Source organism: Copadichromis virginalis, linkage group LG23 (assembly GCF_057382275.1).
Source record: "Copadichromis virginalis isolate Kocher_CV1m ecotype Utaka linkage group LG23, C_Virginalis_male_GT1.1, whole genome shotgun sequence".
Lineage (NCBI taxonomy): Eukaryota > Metazoa > Chordata > Actinopteri > Cichliformes > Cichlidae > Copadichromis > Copadichromis virginalis.
Genome location: NC_140639.1, coordinates 20183561 through 20203961, shown reverse-complemented (window position 1 = coordinate 20203961; position 20401 = coordinate 20183561). Strand labels below are relative to the sequence as shown.

General features: G+C 37.3%; 1 protein-coding gene across 1 annotated transcript in view; it reads left to right on the top strand.

Annotated features, from left to right (window-relative positions):
- The first annotated feature begins 1970 nt into the window (after positions 1-1970).
- Positions 1971-20401, top strand: part of tbx19 (T-box transcription factor 19) — a 21997-nt gene continuing 3566 nt past the window's right edge. Inside the window, exons 1-6 of the mRNA XM_085448608.1 lie at positions 1971-2204; positions 2650-2743; positions 3855-4126; positions 13793-14069; positions 17686-17820; positions 18659-18720. Coding sequence (XP_085304734.1) covers positions 2708-2743; positions 3855-4126; positions 13793-14069; positions 17686-17820; positions 18659-18720 — 782 coding nt within the window. The 5' untranslated portion in view covers positions 1971-2204; positions 2650-2707. The remainder of the gene's footprint in view (positions 2205-2649; positions 2744-3854; positions 4127-13792; positions 14070-17685; positions 17821-18658; positions 18721-20401) is intronic.

Sequence of the window (20401 nt, the reverse complement as noted above, 5' to 3'; positions counted from 1 at the left end):
GGCTGAACTTTAGACCGTTGAAAACCCAAACAGCCAAACATTCCTATATGGTCCGTACTTGGTGATGGTGGGAAGGCAGAACTCCCTTATAAAAGGAAGAGACCTCTACGGGAACCAGGCTGAGAGAGGGGCAACCATATAATTTATTCACGCTTGATTTGTTCTCCTCAAACTTCAAATCTGCTCTAAAGTTGCTCTAAATAAAGGTGCTGCTCTCACAGCTTCAACAAACTACAAGGCCGGTGTTTCAACTTTATTCACTTTCTCCTGCTTTGCTGTTGTTTTCTGCTCTTTCTCATCCACTTCTAGGTGTTTATAAAAATCGTAACATGGAGGTTGGTTGCCATTTTACATCCACCTGTTCCTGCATTAGTTTGCAGATTAGATTAAAGATTTGTGCTCGTTTTTAGATTCGTCATTGTGCTCGTCCCTTTTATGTTTGCTATTTTTTAACACTCCCTCTTCCTCACTTTTACTGAAAGCAGTTTTTATAATTCAAAGGACAGTTAAACACTCTGTGGATTAAGTGTGAGTGGCCGAGTGAGGTAAATCGTCCGTGTGTTTGAAAGGAAAAGAGACGGAGAGCGTGTGTGAGTGTGTGACGGGGAGAGAGAGAGAGATGCAGAGCGAGGTGTAGTCAGACTGAAGCCCTCTGATTGACTGTGATGTTCAGTCAGATGCTGAGCGGCTTCACATCACAGTCAAACCTCCATCCTTTCGTCTCCCTGTTCATCGGAAACATCTCGTTAGGATAAATTCAACTGTTCGGCTCGGTGCCCGGTGTCACAGGTAAGTTTATATGCAGCTTTTTATGCACCTGTAGTTTCACCTATTATTGACCTACAGAGATGTCCATTATAGTTAAGCTCACGTAGAAATGTTGTTAGACAATTCCAAGATTTTTGTTCCAGGAATTTCAAGGAATTTCTGGATAAATTTGCAACTGATGGAATTAAAATGTATTAAACAAAAAGTAAGTTTTTACTTTTTGTGTGTTTTGCACATGGGCAGTAAACTGTGTCAGCTGTCATTCATGTGCTTTTTATTTTAGGATTTTAAATGTATTTGTCATCTGTTTTTACCCTTTTTTGTTAACAGTGTTTACTTTGAAATCACCAAGAATTAACAATTCATTATCTGAATATTACATAATGATTTACATATACATTTAATATATGAAGTAGACTGAATACTTCCTTTCAGTAATAAAAAAAAATATTTTTAGGAGTTTTTTCATCAAATTTAAATACAGGGATGTGTGTATCATTAAAAAAGTCTGCTTTACACTGGATTATATTTTTTACTCACTGGAGATAAATAGTCTGAAGCTGTTTGAATTTTGTTTCTTGAAATTATTTTTAATATTAAAACATTCAAACCTTTAAAACATTCAAATCTTTAAATAAATCATACAAATTCTTTGACGTGATTGTGTATCACATAGAAATTTTTACCATAAGTGAAAATGTGAATGTGAAGAGATGTATATATGCTTTCTGTCAAATTCAGTAATTGCACCTATGTAAAATAATTTTCTTAAAATGTTTGGGTTGTAATTTCTATTAAACGTGCATTTAAATGAGCCAAAAAATATTAATATTATATATATATATATATATATATTTATATATTTACTAACTATTGAAGGTTCTAATCTAATAACAATAATGCATTTTTTTTAAAGAGAGCTAAAGAATAAACGGGGGATTTCATGTCTTAAAAACCTGAAATCAGACCACAGAGTGTTTGAAAAGGTCCTGGATGTTTCTTTGACCTGGTGTAAACTGACACAAATAGGAAAGTCTTTTCCCCCCCAAACATTTTCAAACAAATCTTAGGTTAATTTGGTCAATTTCTTAATTATCATTATTAACTAGAACTGGGAAATTATGACAATATTGATTTTGTTTTTCCTATTTCTGATCATGAGGCAGGTATTAAATCACCCTCAGTGGGGTTTAAAAGGTCCTGTGGTTAAAGTGGTTACTAACAACAGCAGCAGTGTTAACAGACAGAAAATAAACTAACAGAAAAATTATACTCCATTAAATGTCTGTTAACTTCTGCTTATTATCCCCACTTTTATCCTGTGTGTGTTTTCTCTGCTGGAGGGTCTGCTGTCTGAGAGGACAAAGAAAAGCTAGAAAAGGAAGCTTTTGAATAAAAAAAGAAAAGAAACCAGCTGAAATCCACAGATCTCAGAGGTGATTTTTGGTAGACTCTGCACGCTAATAATCTATATTTTAATTGTTTGCAGAGTAAATTCTTTCTGGTAGGTTTTCAAAGTTTCGTATCCAAAATGACATTTTCTTACAGCCAATTTTACCTTCTTATTCACAATCTTGGGTTTTGTTGTTGGTAAAATTTTGATCAAACGTCCTGTTTTTGAAACAGAGTTCATTCAAGCCATCAGCCCAAAGTGTACAGATGGCATGTTATGCACTAAATACACTGCTATGCTGTGAACTATGTAGCAATTTGAGGCAAACAAATCCATAACCCTAAAAAAGAAAACATTAGTTCAGTTTGCCCAATTTGCATGTGATAACTGTGCATAAATGGACATGACAATACAATAAATCAATCTACTGATGGTGTTTAAAGGTATGTGTTTTAAGTTTTTATCCTTTATTTTCATTCTTGTTTCAGGCATCGTTTCCTTCCAGGTCCATACTAGAAGCCAAGTAAGAGTCTCATTGAAAGACAAATGGTGTCGGGTGTGCAGATGCTTCTGACTGACAAAGTAAAAGACTTTACAATTTTGTTGACCCCTTTGTGTCACTTTCAGTCTGTGAACCCACTGTAAATTAAATGATGCAGTTAAAGAAGGTTTCTATTCAAGAGCAACTTGGAAAAATAAATAAACCTTTTATTTCATTCAGATTCATTTAAACTGAACAATCAAACATCAGATTATAGCACATTTCATTTGCTCCTTTCATATCAAACAATGTTGATTGTTTAAAAGCTTCAAAAATAAACAACAGATAAACTGCTTCCTGAAACGAGCTTATTTTTTGCGTTTCTTTGGTCCAGAAATTCCCCACCTGCATTCAGCCTATTATTTTCAAATGCAGAAATTTTCAGGAACAATATGGGTTTATCGGGTAGCTGACACCGTCCTCCAGCTAACTACAACAATGACAATAACGTCAGCTCATTTTTTTTTTTTTTTTCATTCAGTTAAACTGATTATGTGGCTTAGAAAAAAACGGAAACCTGTAGCATGAATTCAAAGTGGACTGGACTGAAAATTTTGTTTTCAGTGGGATTTACTAATCACCTGTTAAATGCAGCAGTGAAGCGTAATCTGATCGTTAGAGGGCTGGTGTAATTTAAAGAGGTGTTATTAAGAAATTATATAAAACCATGGTTATATGATTTGGTCCTGATCATTTTCAATGATCAATTGTATTTAGGATGTAGTTTGAAATGTCAAAAGGTGTTTTAAAAATTGAGAAACTCATCAAGAATGTGTGAGGTCTTCAACATTCAGTGAAACCTGATCTATGATTATAGCAAATAAAACATAATTTATACCATGTTTGAGATTCAGTGCGGTCAACAAAACAGACTCTAAGAGACGATATGAAAAAATACAGCCTGTGTTTTTTTACCCATTATTTGAAGTACTGCTGTGTTCTTCAGTCTATTGAGACAAGAATCATACTTTGTGGTAAAATTTACGCTTAGTGGACTAAATTAGTAAAATAAAAATATTCAGGTGGATCAGATTGCATTGTCAAGTTTCTAAAGACTAAAAAATAATCCAAACATCTTTACTCAAGTGAAATTAATGTTATAAAAACTGTAAAACTCATCACGATTGAATCTGTCTTTGTTTGGGTTTGCAGATGAAGGTGGAGGGGTTACAGGAAGATGGAGGGTCTGGTTCAGTGTCATCTGTAGATCAGAGTGCCACTGGTGCTGGTGGGTCGATGTGCAGTCCCGGTTCGGCTGAACGCTGCATGTCGCGGCTGCTGAGCGCCGTGGAGAGCGAGCTGCAGGCCGGCCGGGAGAAGGGCGACCCAACAGAGCGGGAACTGAGGGTGACGTTAGAGGATGCCGAGCTGTGGAGGAAATTCCAGCACATCACTAACGAGATGATCGTCACCAAGAATGGACGGTAACTGCTCTCAGATTTTTGCTACAAATTAACAAACTTCCATGAACAAACTTCACTCCTTCAATGCAACTGTTAGTTATTCAGGAAGCACCTGGTAGTGGAAACAAAAGTTTATTTACAGCTTCAGAATACTTTAGAAAATTGAAAGAAAAGGTGAACAAATTACAATATAAATGAAGTTTCTTAAATAAACAAAAATATCTGGATATAAACACCTGAATTAGAGATTCTCAGGATGCATTTCAATTAGAGACTTTGCGTTAAGTAATGTTGACTTTTTTGAGTCTTACTGCTGATCAACATGTGAATCTCAAGGGCGTTTGGGTAAATGGTAAATAAATTGATTCTTCTGCAGCACCTTACAACTCTACTGCAGAGCTCAAAGTGCTTTATAGAACATCTCATTTATACTGACTAATTCATGAAAGCACATTTTCTACGATTAAGCGTTTTCTCTGTAACATTCAGACACTGATAGTTGCATCAAAGAGCAACTTGGGGTGCAGTATCTCCTCCAAGGATACTTTGGCATGTAGACTGGAGCAGGCAGGGATCAAACCACCAATCTTTCAGTTAGTAGATGACCTACATTTCCTCCTGAGCTGCAGCCACCTCACCCACTTTTCTACATTGATAGAAAAAACACGTTAACATGTTCTCTCCTAAACAAAGCCTTCATAATTAGCCAGCTGAGATACTGGGTGTCTCTTTGTTTTGGGTTTTAGAGGTGTTCACAAGAGGAGGTTTTGATAGCCATTGTTGAGATTGTAGAGGTCTCAAAGACGTTTTTGAGTTAGTTCAGGAGATTTTTTTTTAGGTCTTTAGAGGAGATTCTTTAGATTTTGGAGGTATTGAAGAGATTTCCACAAAAAAAAAAATCAATAAGTTACTCCAAAAAGTATTCCACAAATACTTTTGGATGTTTCAGAAGCCTACAAGAAGCTCTGGAGGCTATTAGGGAGACTGACATCTGATATTTGTAGTCCTTGTTGATTCTGAGGATCTCCTGGAGAAGTTATGGATGCAATTAGTAACGTTTTCTAATTGTGTTGTAAGACTTTTCGGAAGAAAATCAGAAGAGTTTGGCTCATTTAGAAGTGATAAATAGCTTTGAGAGTGTCCAGATATAATTTAGGAGTTGTGAGAAGTTTTTTCTGAAGTTATAGAGGTAATAAGGACAGTACTTATGGTCTTTAATACATTCTAGATATAGAATGTGTTAAACGTAATATCAGTAAAGTACTTTTCTGAAAGTACATTGTCAACAGCCATCAGATTGACAGCCAACAGGAAACAGATCATTATATCAGGTAACTTTTGTCTTTACAGTCAGTATTCAGTAACGAACATGTTAGAAAATCATAAAAAGGCAATTTTCAGTCTTTTCCTAAACTGACAGAATTGATTTTTCTTGTCAGGAAAGTCTGCAAATGAAAAATGTAATTTAGCAAACACAGATACAGTTCTTTGCAACTTTCAACTAGTCAGTGTGAAAATAAAAATAAAAAACTGAGCCTTTCAGATACAACCGGCCCTATAAATAGCTATGATCCATATAATGCTGCTAAGTTTACTCGGGCAGTTTTAGTTTGGCATTTCTGTCACTCCCTGTGAAGGTAACATTAGGAGGACTTTCTAGTGCTTCAACTTGTGACTTTGCAATAATAAGTTAATGACTTCATTGGCATCAGCAGTCAATGAATGATACAGTAGCATGCCAACATTTTATGTGAGAGTTAATCAACTTTTGTTCCTAGTCAGCCAGTTTAGAAACAGAAAAATCAGACATTAAAAGATCATTATGTTCAATTCAGTGGCATGAAGATACACCATATTCTTCCTGAGCATGAATATACAATTCAGGCTTTATGAGAGAAACAAGCTTGAAGAAGAAAATATTTGAAAAATTGTGTTGTTGTTTTTTCTAAATTGAGTTTTGTTGGTGGTTCTTCTGAGCAGATGTGGCAACTTGTACTTTGTTTGCCAGAGATTTGTTATTTTGTTGTGATGCTAAAAACATAATCTTACCCATTTTTCTACAAATAATGGCTCGTTTTAGAAGATACTTGATTTCTGAATATTTTTGCAAAAATGACCACAGAGATGGAGAAACATTAACACAGAGTGTCCCTGTTTTAAGCTGACTCCCGATCAGTGCTGCTGTTAACCGGGGTTATTCATTAGTCTCGATAGCAGCTGTTATCATCGCCTCTGTGTGTTTCATTTTGTGGTTTTTTTGTGCCAAGCCGAGGCGTGTTGACCAGTCGTGCCCTGCGGTGGGCAAACACTCCATTTACACCTGCAGGACGCCACTTCAACTGCTGTTACTGCTGGAGAGCCGACTGTTTGTCTGAAAGCAGCTTTAGAAGGATGGAAACTTTGGTATTTTTAACATACGGTGATAAATTTATATTCACATGCAGAGATGGTTGGTTATCATAATCTGTCATAGTTTATGCTGCCTGTAACAAATTTTAGCTCTGGTAAGGATTTTTCTAATCAGTCATCAGTTGTTATTGATGGTTATCGAAGAAATGCATTTGTTGGCTGCAGAGGTGTGGACTCGAGTCACATGACTTGGACTCGAGTCAGACTCGAGTCATTAATTTTATGACTTTAGACTTGACTTGAAAAAATGTTCTAAGACTTGTGACTTGACTTGGACTTTTACACCAATGACTTGGGACTTGAATTGGACTTGAACCGGTTTACTTGAAAAGACTTGATATTTCACCCCAAATATAAAATTTAACATGCATATTATATAGAGATTGAAAATGTGACGTCATTCACGGGTAGAACCGCAAAGGATTCTGGGAACTCGTGGCAAGCGGTACTAGCGCACGCAGGCTTTCAATTAAAATCAGTTACACAGCGATAAAAAGAAACACAAAAATGTCAAGAAGCTGTTGTATTATTAACTGCAATAGCCGGTCGCATGACAGCCACGGGAAGCCGACGGGTAAAGAGATCGGTTGTTATCGGATTACGTCGTTGAAGAGAAATTGTTCAAGCCATGTTTCCGAAGTAACAAAGACGCGACGGGTGGCCTGGATTGCAGCCATTCAAAGATCAAATATAACGTCCCAGAACACTCCAGCTCACAGGTTAGTCTGCTCCAAGCATTTACACGAAGGTCAGTGTTTTTAGTAGTTAATACGTCATTTTCATAACATAATTGGTGATATAGGTTACAACAGAGGAGGAGCCAGACATTTGAAACACCCGGGGCTTAGCCCTAAAGGGTAGTATGCATGTGGGATTTTTTTTTTTTTTTTTGAGGGGGGGGGGGGGGGGGGTGTAGAAATGACTGAAAGATTAATAGGCTCTGTTTTGAGTTTTGTTCAAAAAAGAATGACTTCATATAGGGAAATATATATATCACACATGCAGGACACCTTAAACTAGTTTTTTAATTGAGCAGCAAGACAGAACGAAGTCGGGGCTGTATCAAGACACAGGGACTAAACCCCAATTCAACCAGACCCAGAACTGATCCAGAATTAAAACAGGACTACAACAGTTCAAAAGCAGGATTACTGAGGACTTAACCAAGACATAACCACAATCAGAACTAGATGATAGTAGCACTAAAAATCATCATAGACCTGCACTACACTTATTTATTTAATTCTACCAAAGTACAATATTTAGATTGAGAAAAGTTTATATAATTATTTAGCCTTGTTGTGCAAACAAGCCTGCAGAACTTAATAAATATAGAATTTGAAAAATAGCAAACCTAAAAAGAAACACTAGGTACGAGATACATGAGTACTTATGATACAGTGATACTTTTAGTAAGCAACCATTTGACTAACATGTGTGTCTCACCTGCTCTTGTTCATCTCTGTTCTGTCCTCATTCTCCATCTCAATCTCTGCTCCTCTCTCTCTCTCTGTGTGCTGACAATCATCAAATATACAGTTGAAACCAGATATTTACAAACTCTTCAGATCAAAACACAAACACTTTTTTAATTGTAACATCAAATCAGACTAAATGTTTATTTTTTTAGATTGATAAATATAAAAACATATTTGTTAACTTTAAGAGTAAAGAGAGAAACTGTCTGTGTTTTTTAATTGCAAATGGCACCAAATTGTATTCAAATTGAGCCACACTTATGGAGCTCCACGATTCTTTTCCTGGTGTTTTGGTTGACATCTCTGGATTTTCCCATGTTACAGAAACAGGCTCTGTGTTTTGCCTTATATGCATCCACAGGTGTGCCACCAATTTACTCACATGGACTCTACTAACCAATCAGAAGCTTCTTCAGCTCAGAATGGAATCGTCTGGAGTTTTCTTATTAATTAACAATAAACTTAGTGTACATGTACTCCTAAATTTAATGAAAGTGATAATAAATAGAAAGCTCTGTCTCTCTTTATTCTGACATTTAACTAATTCAAAATATATTTCAATATTTATCTAAAACAAAAGTTTACTCTAAATTGATGTTGTACAGTAAAAATGTTTTATGTTTTCTCCCTAAAGTGTATGTAAATATCTGGTTACAAATGTGAATATCCTGCTGTGTACTGAAATCCCTCTTGTTTTGCATAGAAATATACTGAACAACATACAAAGCATAATATATAAAATAACATTTACCTGAGTTTTTTCTTTGAAAGAACCCTCTAATGTCCATTCTTATATTTCAGTACATAACTGAAACCGAATTAGTCGGGGAGGGTAAGAACTGAAAATATGAAATAAACACACGTAAGCTAAGACTCTCTAAAAAATAGCATTTGTTCGGCTTTTCATTTCGCCATTTGTTGATTCACTTGAAGAGCAAGTAAAATAATATTAGTCAAGTGATCAGTTTCATATCAATCTTTCGTGATGCACCGTCATATTTACATTATTTGTACGGTACGAATGATTTGCTTTGGTACCTGGTCGAACTTAAGCTCTCCTTAGTATGGCTGGCTCCGTCTCTCCAACAGCGCACTCACGGGCAGCAGCTCCCCCCGCCCCCTCGCTCAGTCGCTTAGTGCCTGAGCTTGGATCATACCAATATCAGGGGGGATTCACGCACAGTCGTAAATTCCCACAGTGTGCACTATGTGCTTCGAATATTGTGTGTACTTTTTGTTTTATACAGTTGTCAGCCAGGCATCTAACTATGAAAAAATTACACTCCAAAATACCCCGGGCTTCTGACAAAACAACCCGGGCTTAAGCCCCGTAAGCCACCCCCACGCTCCGCCCCTGGGTTACAAGCAAGTCTGGCGCTGAACAGAAATTGTGGCGCTATGCTCCTTTATTTATTGTGCATAAATAGTGAATTGTCCTGACACAATATTGCGTTTCGCTTATGTTATTATGGTACATTGACAAAAACATATACTTTTATTCACAGGATAAAACAGGTTTTTTTGTATCACTAATTGCCCAGTACGATTACAGCATACAGTATTGTTGTCACTGCTACATTTCTGTGATGAACCAGAAATTATTTCCACTACTAATTAATTACCGTTGAGCTCAAAGGTTATATTAATAAACGGTTAAGGAATGTGTATTTATGACGACGATTTGTGAGACTGGTAAACTTATGATACATACGATGGTCTTTCGTTCTACACGGTGCATTTCAAGGTCCTGCACCCATCCGTCGGTAAACTGTACCTGGGCTTGTTGCAGTGACCGGAAGTTACTAAACTTCATGAGTGTATGCACTCACTCCAAGAACCGTATGATTATTAATATGCATATAAATAAAGAAGCTATTTTGTGCAAAGATGTCAACTGTAAGAATGCTGTGCATAAACATTTACTCTGCTCCATGTATGATGATATAGTGACTGCTCTGTATAAAAGTGGCACACTGCTTGATAAACAATATAAGCATAAGAAACCTAACATCAGACCTGGCTGGAAAGAACATGTATCCATGTACCATGATGAAGCTTGCATAGCTTATAAATGTTGGGCCATGGCTGGAAGACCTAAACAAGGCCCAGAATTTGAACAGAAAAAATGTGCGAATGCCAGATATAAGTACGCTGTTCGCTTTATAACTAAAAATGAGCAAATGCTAAGAGCAGATTCTTTGGCCAGGAAAATGCTGTGTAATAATACGGCAGATTTTTGGAAAGAGGTGAAAGCTCTTAATAACTGTAAACCATCTCTACCATCAACTGTTGAAGGTGTTTCTGGGGCAGATAACATTGCAGCATTATGGAGACAGCATTACAGTGCGTTGTTTAACTGTATAAAAAGTGAACCATATGAGGACAATCTTGACATGAGTAATGACACAATAAGTGTAAGGACACATGAAGTATATGAAGCCATTCATAGGTTGTCTGATAATAAATCCTCTGGTTTGGATCACATCACTGCAGAACATTTAAAACATGCTAGTGTAAGGCTAGCTCCTCTTTTAGCACTCTGTTTCACTGGGTTTATGATTCATGGCATATTACCAGACTCAATGCTGTGTATTTTACTGGTACCAGTTATGAAGGACAAAGCTGCAAAAGTGAGCTGCTTGGATAATTACAGGCCAATTGCACTAGCCAGTATTTTATCTAAGGTGTTAGAAAGAATCTTGTTTGACAGAGTTAGTGTGTTCATCTCTTCTCTGGATAATCAGTTTGGCTTCAAAGCACGGCACTGACATGTGCATATATGCACTCAAGGAAATTGTCAGTTTGTACAGGGCTAAAAATTCATCTGTCCTCATGTCTTTCATTGATGCCTCTAAGGCTTTTGATCGAGTGAACCACAGAAAACTTTTTGATAAAATGAAGAGATGGGGAGTTCCTCAGTACATCGTGAGGATTCTCTCTTACTGGTACGCTCATCAGAACATGCAGGTTAAATGGGGAAGCAGTATTTCTGCCCCCTTTGGTGTCAGCAATGGTGTTAGACGGGGTGGGATTTTGTCTCCAATTTTATTTAATTTGTATGTTGATGATTTGTCCATACAACTGAGAGCCTGTAACACTGGGTGTATATTAGGTAAAGCACTGATAAATCATCTTATGTATGCAGATGACCTGGTTGTTTTTAGTCCAAGCAGTGCTGGGTTACAGGATCTTCTTAATGTCTGTACTGAATATGGTGTGCAATATGACATTGAGTACAATGCTGCTAAAAGTGCTGTTTTGATATGTAGAACCAAGCAGGATAAACAGCTAAATTTCCCTTTGTTTAAACTGGCACAAAAAACTCTTGAAGTTCATAAAAAGGTGAAATACCTCGGTCACTTTATTACTGAGCAAATGAATGATGATGATGACATATACAGACAACGGTGTAAGCTCTATGTGCAGGCAAATACTATTGCACGCAAATTCAGCTTTTGTTCACTTCCAGTTAAAGTGGCTTTGTTTAAAGCGTATTGCACACCGCTATATACTGCCCCCTTGTGGTCATACTACAAACAATGTAGCATGCAGAAGCTGCATGTTGCATATATTGATGCGATGAGAATCCTTTGCAGGATACCTAGAAGTGGTAGTGCCAGCCAGATGTTTGTAGCTGTGGGTGTTTGGACTTTTAAAGCACTTTTAAGGAAGCTAATGTTCAATTTTAGAGAACGACTGGATGGTTCGAGTAACAGTATAATTTTAGCACTCACAGATCCGACAGTGAGTGGTTCCCGTTACTCATCCAGTCTCAGAAAGCACTGGTTAAAGTGTTTGTGTATTTATTGATTTATTTTAAGTAATTGTGTTTTATGTATATTATGGTTTTATATTTTTACTAATGTTTTAGATACTTATTTATATACATATATATATTTAATGGTGTATACCTTGTGTTGGGGGGGGAGTGTTGTGTGTGTGTGTGTGTTTTTTTTGTTTTTGTTTTTTTTTTTTGTCTTGTTTTTATGGACATGAAGTCTGCCAATTAAGATTGAATTGAATTGAATTGAATTGAAATAAATATGCTACGATGAGATAGCTGACTTCATCTAACTAGCAAATGTTGTCCAGGCTACGTTGGTGATACAGTTTTTTTTAATGTGTATGATATTTTTGTCATGCGATTTTAAAGCTGGCCCTACAACCGCATCCAAGAATAACATGCAGCTTATCTCAGAACTGTCGGTGAAAATTATTCTTGGAGCTAGGTTTAATTGAGCTGCATTTTAAAGAGGTGCAATTTCACAATTTGTGTATATTTTCTAAGTTCACTATTTTGTCATGTGTTGAGAAAAACACAGATTTTAAAATTACATGGTCTAATATTTACATTTAGCATAACTGCAACATTATTTTTTCGTTTTTTTTTTTTTAAAGACTCGAAAGGACTTGAAATTCAAAGTTTCAGACTTGTGACTTGACTCGGACTTTTACACCAGTGACTTGAGACTCGACTCTGACTTGCCTGACATTACTTGAGACTTGACTTGAGACTTGAGGATAAAGACTTGAGACTTACTTGAGACTTGCAAGACAATGACTTGGTCCCACCTCTGGTTGGCTGTACCGCTGTCAACCAGTCAGAATGAAAAATAAAGAATAAGGTATATTCAGAGAATAAAATGGGGGTGGAATCGTAGTGTCAGGAGGCTCTTTGGAGAAAAACTAGTCTGGAAATTATAGACATTTTCTCTAAAGCCCTTAAAATCTGGTATTGTTAAAATGCCTTTATACAGCCTTCAGCTGTTTGGCACAATTGTCAAAAAATTGCAGTACCAGACTTTTTTGGATTCTGTTTACTTTTAAAACTCCATCCAACAATTATTTGTGTTATATATAAATCATTATCTCTAATTTGACAGAAATTTCTGAAAATTGGCTCTTACATGTTTTCTTTGACCAACTCTCAAAGCTGAACTATTTTCCTAGAAAAGCTCAAGAAAGTCCTCACTCCTGAGAAACTACAAGGAACAACTATCTGTATATCAGTGCAGCTGAAAATTCTGTCAGTTTAAAAATTAATCTGTTAACTAAATGTGTGACTGTGATAAATTATCACAGACGTTTTATAGAACTATTCAAATTTACTGTTGGCTTCTGGAATGTTTTTAACAGATCCACAAATTCCCAATATTTGAGTTTGATCTGTATGTAGTTTAATAGTTGCAATAATTTTGTATTTGTTTGTAAATGTATTCATTATATGAAACGTTATATTGTGTATATATTTAATTTCATCTAAAGTCCAAAACATAAAGCAAAACAAAATGCTGTGGATCCTTTGGCAGCTTAAAACCTGGATATTTATCTGAGGTGCCGGTGGTGACCAAAAATGGAGCTAAAAGAGAAAAAAAGTCGGACAATCTTCAGGTTGATATAAATAACTTTATCATTATAGTTGGTTATACTTAAAAAAAACTGAACCAAAGAATGAAACTGAAACTGTAAATTCAGATTTGCAATCACATAATAGCAGAACAGCTCCCACAGCTGAGCAGGTGGTGAGCAAAGTCAAAACATATCTTTATAATAAGCTGCTGACTAATTTGTTGATTAAATGTTCAGCAATGTATGTTACAGTAACTTCAGCTTCAATAAAACTTTCATAGAGATACATTCATATGTATAGGCAATGTGTGTAATCTATGTATAAACTTATAATATAATGTAAGAAAAAATGCATTAAAATTGGTATTAGCCCCATAATTCTGTTATTATTTTGGGTTCTGTGAGTGAACATAAACTTTCCCCTTTAATCAAGCTGTGTGTCTCTCTTCAGTCGCATGTTCCCAGTGCTGAAAGTGAGCGTCTCTGGCCTGGACCCCAGCTCCATGTACTCCTTCCTGCTGGACTTCGTCCCGGCTGACAGCTGCCGCTGGAAGTTTGTAAACGGGGAGTGGGTGGCGGCCGGCCGGGCGGAAAGCCGCAGCGAAGGCCGGGGCCACGGTGGCATCTACATCCACCCTGACTCGCCAAACTTCGGCGCTCACTGGATGAAAGCGGCCGTGTCCTTCAACAAGGTCAAACTCACCAACAAGGTGAACGGAGGAGGACAGGTGGGTGGAACAGAGCCTGAAAATCTGCATGTCTTCATTCATTGATTTCTTTGTGTGTTTACTTGTTCTTTCTGCAGTCATTCATACTTTGATTTTTATCCAGTCTGTTCATATATTTTTGAGATTTTCAGTTTTTATTTAATTGTTGTTTTTTTTCTTTCCTGTGATTTCTTATTCGTTTTCTTTCTCTCCTTTGTTCTCTTTTTTGTTTCTGTTCTGCTGATTTTTGCTTTCTTTGTTTTGTTTGTAGTTCCTTTTTTCTTCAGTACTTTATTCCTCTCTTTAATCTAGTGTTTTCTTTTTTCAATCTTTCTTTTTTGTTCTCGTAATTTTCTACTATTCATTCTTGTCTTTCTTCTCCCTTTCCCTCTTTCACTTTTACCACACTTTTTCCTGTATTTCTTCTGCATCTCCGTCTTCTTCTTCTTCTTGAGTCCATTATCCTGCTGTTCATGTCAAGAGTCTCCGTCTCTTTCCCTCTCTCTCTCTCCTTCCCTCTGTATTGTATTGAAGTGGGCGAGAGACTACCGCCTCTAATTAGCCACTTCAGTCCCTCTCTCCGCTCACTTCACCTGCTCGCCCCCTCGTAACCACGGGAACGGGATAAACAGCTCTTAATTGGCCAGCAGCAGTTTAATGCACTTCCTGTCGAGAGCTGTTCAGCACTCTTAGAGGCCTCCATGCGCACACACGCACACACAAACACAAACACACATGCACAGCACTACAAAATTGGCAATAATGTTGTCTATATTTACCCCATTATCCCTGTCCAAACATGACACGCACACACCGGGCAGTAATGCAGAGTTGGAACAGAGAGCTCGGCCATAATGAAATAATTGCTCAGCTTATTTGTACATTATGGTAATTATGTTTTTTACTGGGAAATTAATTTACCCATCATGCTTCAGATGGACGAGGGAGAGAGAGGTAAACTATATTCAAAAAGAGCCCACACACACTCCAGCTAATGTGGGCACTGCCAGCACACACACAGCGCCGGGGTCAGATCTGAAGCCAGCCTCTCAATCTGAATAGAAAACAGTTTGTTTTTGTGTGTCCGCCCGGAGAACTCGGATTGGTTAATTGGGCCTCATTAGCGAGGGGGGGGGGGGGGGGGGTTGATGGGGAGATGGACGAGATAGAAAAGACAGATGGATAAAAGAGTGTTTTGGCCAAAAGACAAAGATGGCTCCACTCCATAAACTCTCCTGCAGTCAGACAAACTGACAAACTGACTGACTGACAAAACTACACTTACCTTTGTTTTCTGTTAATTGATTCAAAAGTACAGAGCTGTTTGGACTTTTTCAAACTTTTAGAGCCGAGTTTTTACCGTGAGGCTTGTGATCTCTTCAGAGAGGATGGACTTCAGTAAAAAAGTACTGAAATGAACTAAACAGGTCAGATAGGAAATGTTGAAGTATGGATAGAATGAGGTAGGCAGTTACAACCAGATATAGATGGTTACATTTATGAATGGGCAATAATATACATGGACACAAGCAGGTATCGGAGGAATGGAAACATTATAGATGACGGGGGATCTATTATTGTACGATCATCTATTATTGTACGATCTACTGTACAATATAAAGCGCCTTGAGGCGACTGCTGTTGTGATTTGGCGCTATATAAATAGAATTGAATTGAATTGAATTGAATTGAAATGGAAACATTATAGATGAGTACAAACTGGTGTTAATGAATATAGATAATTGGGCGAAAGCATATAAAAATATTATAGATGACTGAAAACCTCTAAAAAGGTGGATAGATAGTAGCAGATAGAGGTAGCTTCAGACAATTACAACTGGATATAGAGAGATACGAACAGGTACAAATTGAGAAAGACATATAAAAATGTTTAGATGTGTGTAAATGGGTAAAGATGGAAAAATGAATATACAGCTTAAAAGAATTAAAGGGACACTTGAAATTCCAGTACCAGTATGTATATATATACAGTGGTTTGCAAAAGTATTCGGCCCCCTTGAACTTTCCCACATTTTGTCACATTACAGCCACAAACATGAATCAATTTTATTGGAATTCCATGTGAAAGACCAACACAAAGTGGTTGGTACACGTGAGAAGTGGAACGGAAATCAATACAATAAATAACTGCAAAGTGGGGTGTGCGTAATTATTCAGCCTCCTGAGTCACTACTTTGTAGAACCACCTTTTGCTGCAATTACAGCTGCCAGTCTTTTAGGGTCTGTCTCTACCAGCTTTGCACATCTACAGACTGAAATCTTTGCCCATTCTTCTTTGCAAAACAGCTCCAGCTCAGTCAGATTAGATGGACAGCGTTTGTGAACAGCAGTTTTCAGATCTTGCCACAGATTCTCGATTGGATTTAGATCTGGACTTTGACTGGGCCATTCTAACACATGGATGTGTTTTGTTTTAAACCTTTCCATTGTTGCCCTGGCTTTATGTTTAGGGTCGTTGTCCTGCTGGAAGGTGAACCTCCGCCCCAGTCTCAAGTCTTCTGCAGACTCCAAGAGGTTTCCTTCCAAGATTGCCCTGTATTTGGCTCCATCCATCTTCCCATCAACTCTGACCAGCTTCCCTGTCCCTGCTGAAGAAGCACCCCCAGAGCATGATGCTGCCACCATCATATTTGACAGTGGGGATGGTGTGTTCAGAGTGATGTGCAGTGTTAGTTTTCCGCCACACATAGCGTTTTGCATTTTAGCCAAAAAGTTCCATTTTGGTCTCATCTGACCAGAGCACCTTCTTCCACATGTTTGCTGTGTCCCCCCCACATGGCTTGTGGCAAACTACAAACGGGACTTCTTATGGTTTTCTGTTGACAATGACTTTCTTCTTGCCACTCTTCCATAAAGGCAACTTTGTGCAGTGCACGACTAATCGTTGTCCTATGGACAGATTCCCCCACCTGAGCTGTAGATCTCTGCAGCTCGTCCAGAGTCACCATGGGCCTCTTGGCTGCATTTCTGATCAGCGCTCTCCTTGTTCGGCCTGTGAGTTTAGGGTGACGGCCTTGTCGTGGTAGGTTTACAGTTGTGCCATACTCCTTCCATTTCTGAATGATCGCTTGAACAGTGCTCCTTGGGATGTTCAAGGATTGGGAAATCTTTTTGTACCCTCAGCCTGCTTTAAATTTCTCAATAACTTTATCCCTGACCTGTCTGGTGTCTAAATCCAATCAAGAATCTGTGGCAAGATCTGAAAACTGCTGTTCACAAACGCTGTCCATCTAATCTGACTGAGCTGGAGCTGTTTTGCAAAGAAGAATGGGCAAGGATTTCAGTCTCTAGATGTGCAACGCTGGTAGAGACATAGCCTAAAAGACTGGCAACTGTAACTGCAGCAAAAGGTGGTTCTACAAAGTATTGACTCAGGGGGCTGAATAATTACACACACCCCACTTTTCAGTAATTGTATTGTGTTGGTCTTTCACAGGGAATTCCAATAAAATTGATTCATGTTTGTGGCTGTAATGTGACAAAATGTGGAAAAGTTCAAGGGGGCCGAATACTTTTAGATAAAAGCATTTAGGTGCAGAAAAAATGTACAATAATCTTGGTCTAAATAATTATAAATGATGGGAAAATGTAGAAATAATTGTCTTCATTTTCCCAGATTATGTTGAATTCTCTCCATAAGTATGAACCTCAGCTCCACATCGTGTGTGTTGGCTCTCGCCATCGACTGGTTTCTAACGTTTCCTTCAAAGAAACGCAGTTCATCGCCGTCACTGCCTACCAGAATGAAGAGGTACAAAAGATGTTCTATTTTCAATATCATTTGGTGTTTGGGTGTGAACTAGAACTAGTTTCACAGCTATACTTGTTCTAATTCTTGAAAAATTGAAGCTGATTTTGATATATCAAAGTTAAAGCTAACACCAGCAAGCTAAAATTGCTCAAATATTCCAATTAACCAGATTTAATGCTGGTTAAGTGTCATGAAATATTGGACAGTGTTTCTTTTTTCAATTACCTTTTTAATAAATATGGATTTGTGGGACACAGACTCGGAATTAGAAACACAACACAACATCTTTTAATCGGAAAAAAACATTTGAATACAAATGTATGAAATTTTTTATAAAGGTAAAGCTCAGACGTCTGATTTAGTTTAAAAAAAAGGTAAAGCTCAGAGTTTTTTTTACCAGCTGAATCTGTTTAATTTAATGAGATGAATCAGTTTTTAAGGGTATAATATATTCCATTTTTAATGTTACAACAGCAAACCCTTACTTAGTTGGTCACGTTCAGGTTATTAATAATCTATTCTCTCATTTTATTGAGATCACAGTTAATAAAAACAGATTGGGAACACACACTAATTATTCAAATCAAAACAGAGGAAGAATTTATTAAACAGAACTGTGAAATAATACAATAAGTGGACATGAAAATGGATATTCATCTAGAAGCCTGATTGAGAAATTACTTGCAAATGAACAGATCAATGAAAGATGAAGCCTCTGTCCAATAAATGGACTGTTATGCATAAAAGTCATTTAACATTTCACAGCTGAGGTGCTCTGTTCTTCTCGAGTGTAAAATAACGTAACAGGATGTGGATGTTTCTGTGTTTTTCTGTGCAGATCACAGCCCTAAAGATCAAATACAACCCGTTCGCTAAAGCCTTTCTGGATGCCAAAGAGAGGTAACACTGCACAGCAACACAACAACAGCATCCAAACGCTTTAATCTGACTTTTAAACTGGATATACCCTTTAAGAGACCCAGTAGCCATATAGTGTATTTCTATGTTCTTTTGTGATACTTTAAATTATAAAAACATAAATCTAGCCTCCAAAACTTTTCATAGATTTTTACAGGATTTTCCACATTAATGTGCCACGGAGAATGGAAAGCTGTGAAATATGAACATTTTTAACACAATGGGCTTTGATTTATTAGCCCTTTTTCTGGTATATATTCAATAATTAGGTATCTCATTATGACAGTGTTTAGATATTTCAGTAATCTAAATGTTTTGTGCATTTCTACACAAAATCTTTGAAATATTACGCTTCTGCCAACCAGATTTTTTTTTTCAGATTGAGTTAGAAACAACGGATGACTATGATGACTTCACTGTAATTTTGCTTTTTAGTTGCAAAGATAGCTGGATTGCACAAGGGTTAAAAATGTCCTGTTTCTCATATTAGGTTTTCAGAGCATTTAAAGTAATTATCATGAAGAAAGCAAGAGTTATTTGTACGGCAATTTTCACATTAAAAGCACCAGATAACTTCTACAGAAGTAGAACAGCTCTGTTTGATCAAAGTTCCTGCATGCTGGTAACACACGGCAGAAGACTTTCACTGCACTACAGATAACATTAAAAATAGATCCAACTATAGCTCATCCATCATGGTCGGGTTTTGTCTTCACTAGCAGGGAGTTAAAACTGGATTGGACCAGCAGGGCACCTGTTTATTTGGTTGGTGGTGCAGGGTGGTCTTTAAAAGAGAACAAAAATGTGCTCTCACCTCTGCAAAGTCAACTAGCTTTCAGCATAGCTCTGAGACATATGTAAAGTATATGGTCATTCAGAGTAAGTTTCTGGTTAGACTCCATAACGTTTTTAGGCCCAGGTGCATCAACCTCAGTTTGGGGTGCATTTAAAGGTTATCCAGGCCTTTATATCCTTAAGTCGTGGCTCTAGTTTAACTAATAATTTCGGCACCATAGATAAATAAAGTTGGATATCATCTGCATAGAAAATAAAATGTAGGTATTATTTATGACAAGAGAGGTAATGCACCATCTCAAATGTTCTGTGCCTTTTAGTTTTCAGTACCAAGAAAAGGTTGCGGGAGAACTGATGGAAGGATTGTTAGCAAGACTAAAAGGGCATTTGACTACCGAAGAGCTTCAGGGTGGTTCAGCTGACTTTGGAGTGGTGATAAACACACCTCAGTATCCAAAGTGGTTGACTTCAAGAGGTCAGGCTCTCAGCTCCCAAACTAAACATCATGATAAATCTTTAGACAGTTCTTTTTATTTTTTGTTATTTTGAATAAGTAAAAGGTGGAGATAAAGACATACTTCACTTTAAGCTTATATTTTACTCACTGAGATAGAAAACTGTGATCAGGGGACCCAAACATCACTGCAAAATCTCCACATAAACAAATGATGTTGTAAAATCAACTTGTGATTAAATGCAATAGCTGTGAGATCTAGTATGTCATATATAATGAGTGTGCAGTTGTGGATGAGTCAGATTTCTGTCCCATCCAGAGATATTTTACACCACAGCCATGTGCCTGCAATGACTGCTGACACTTTACACTTAACGCTTAGCATTTCTCACCAGGATAACAGAGGAAGTTAGC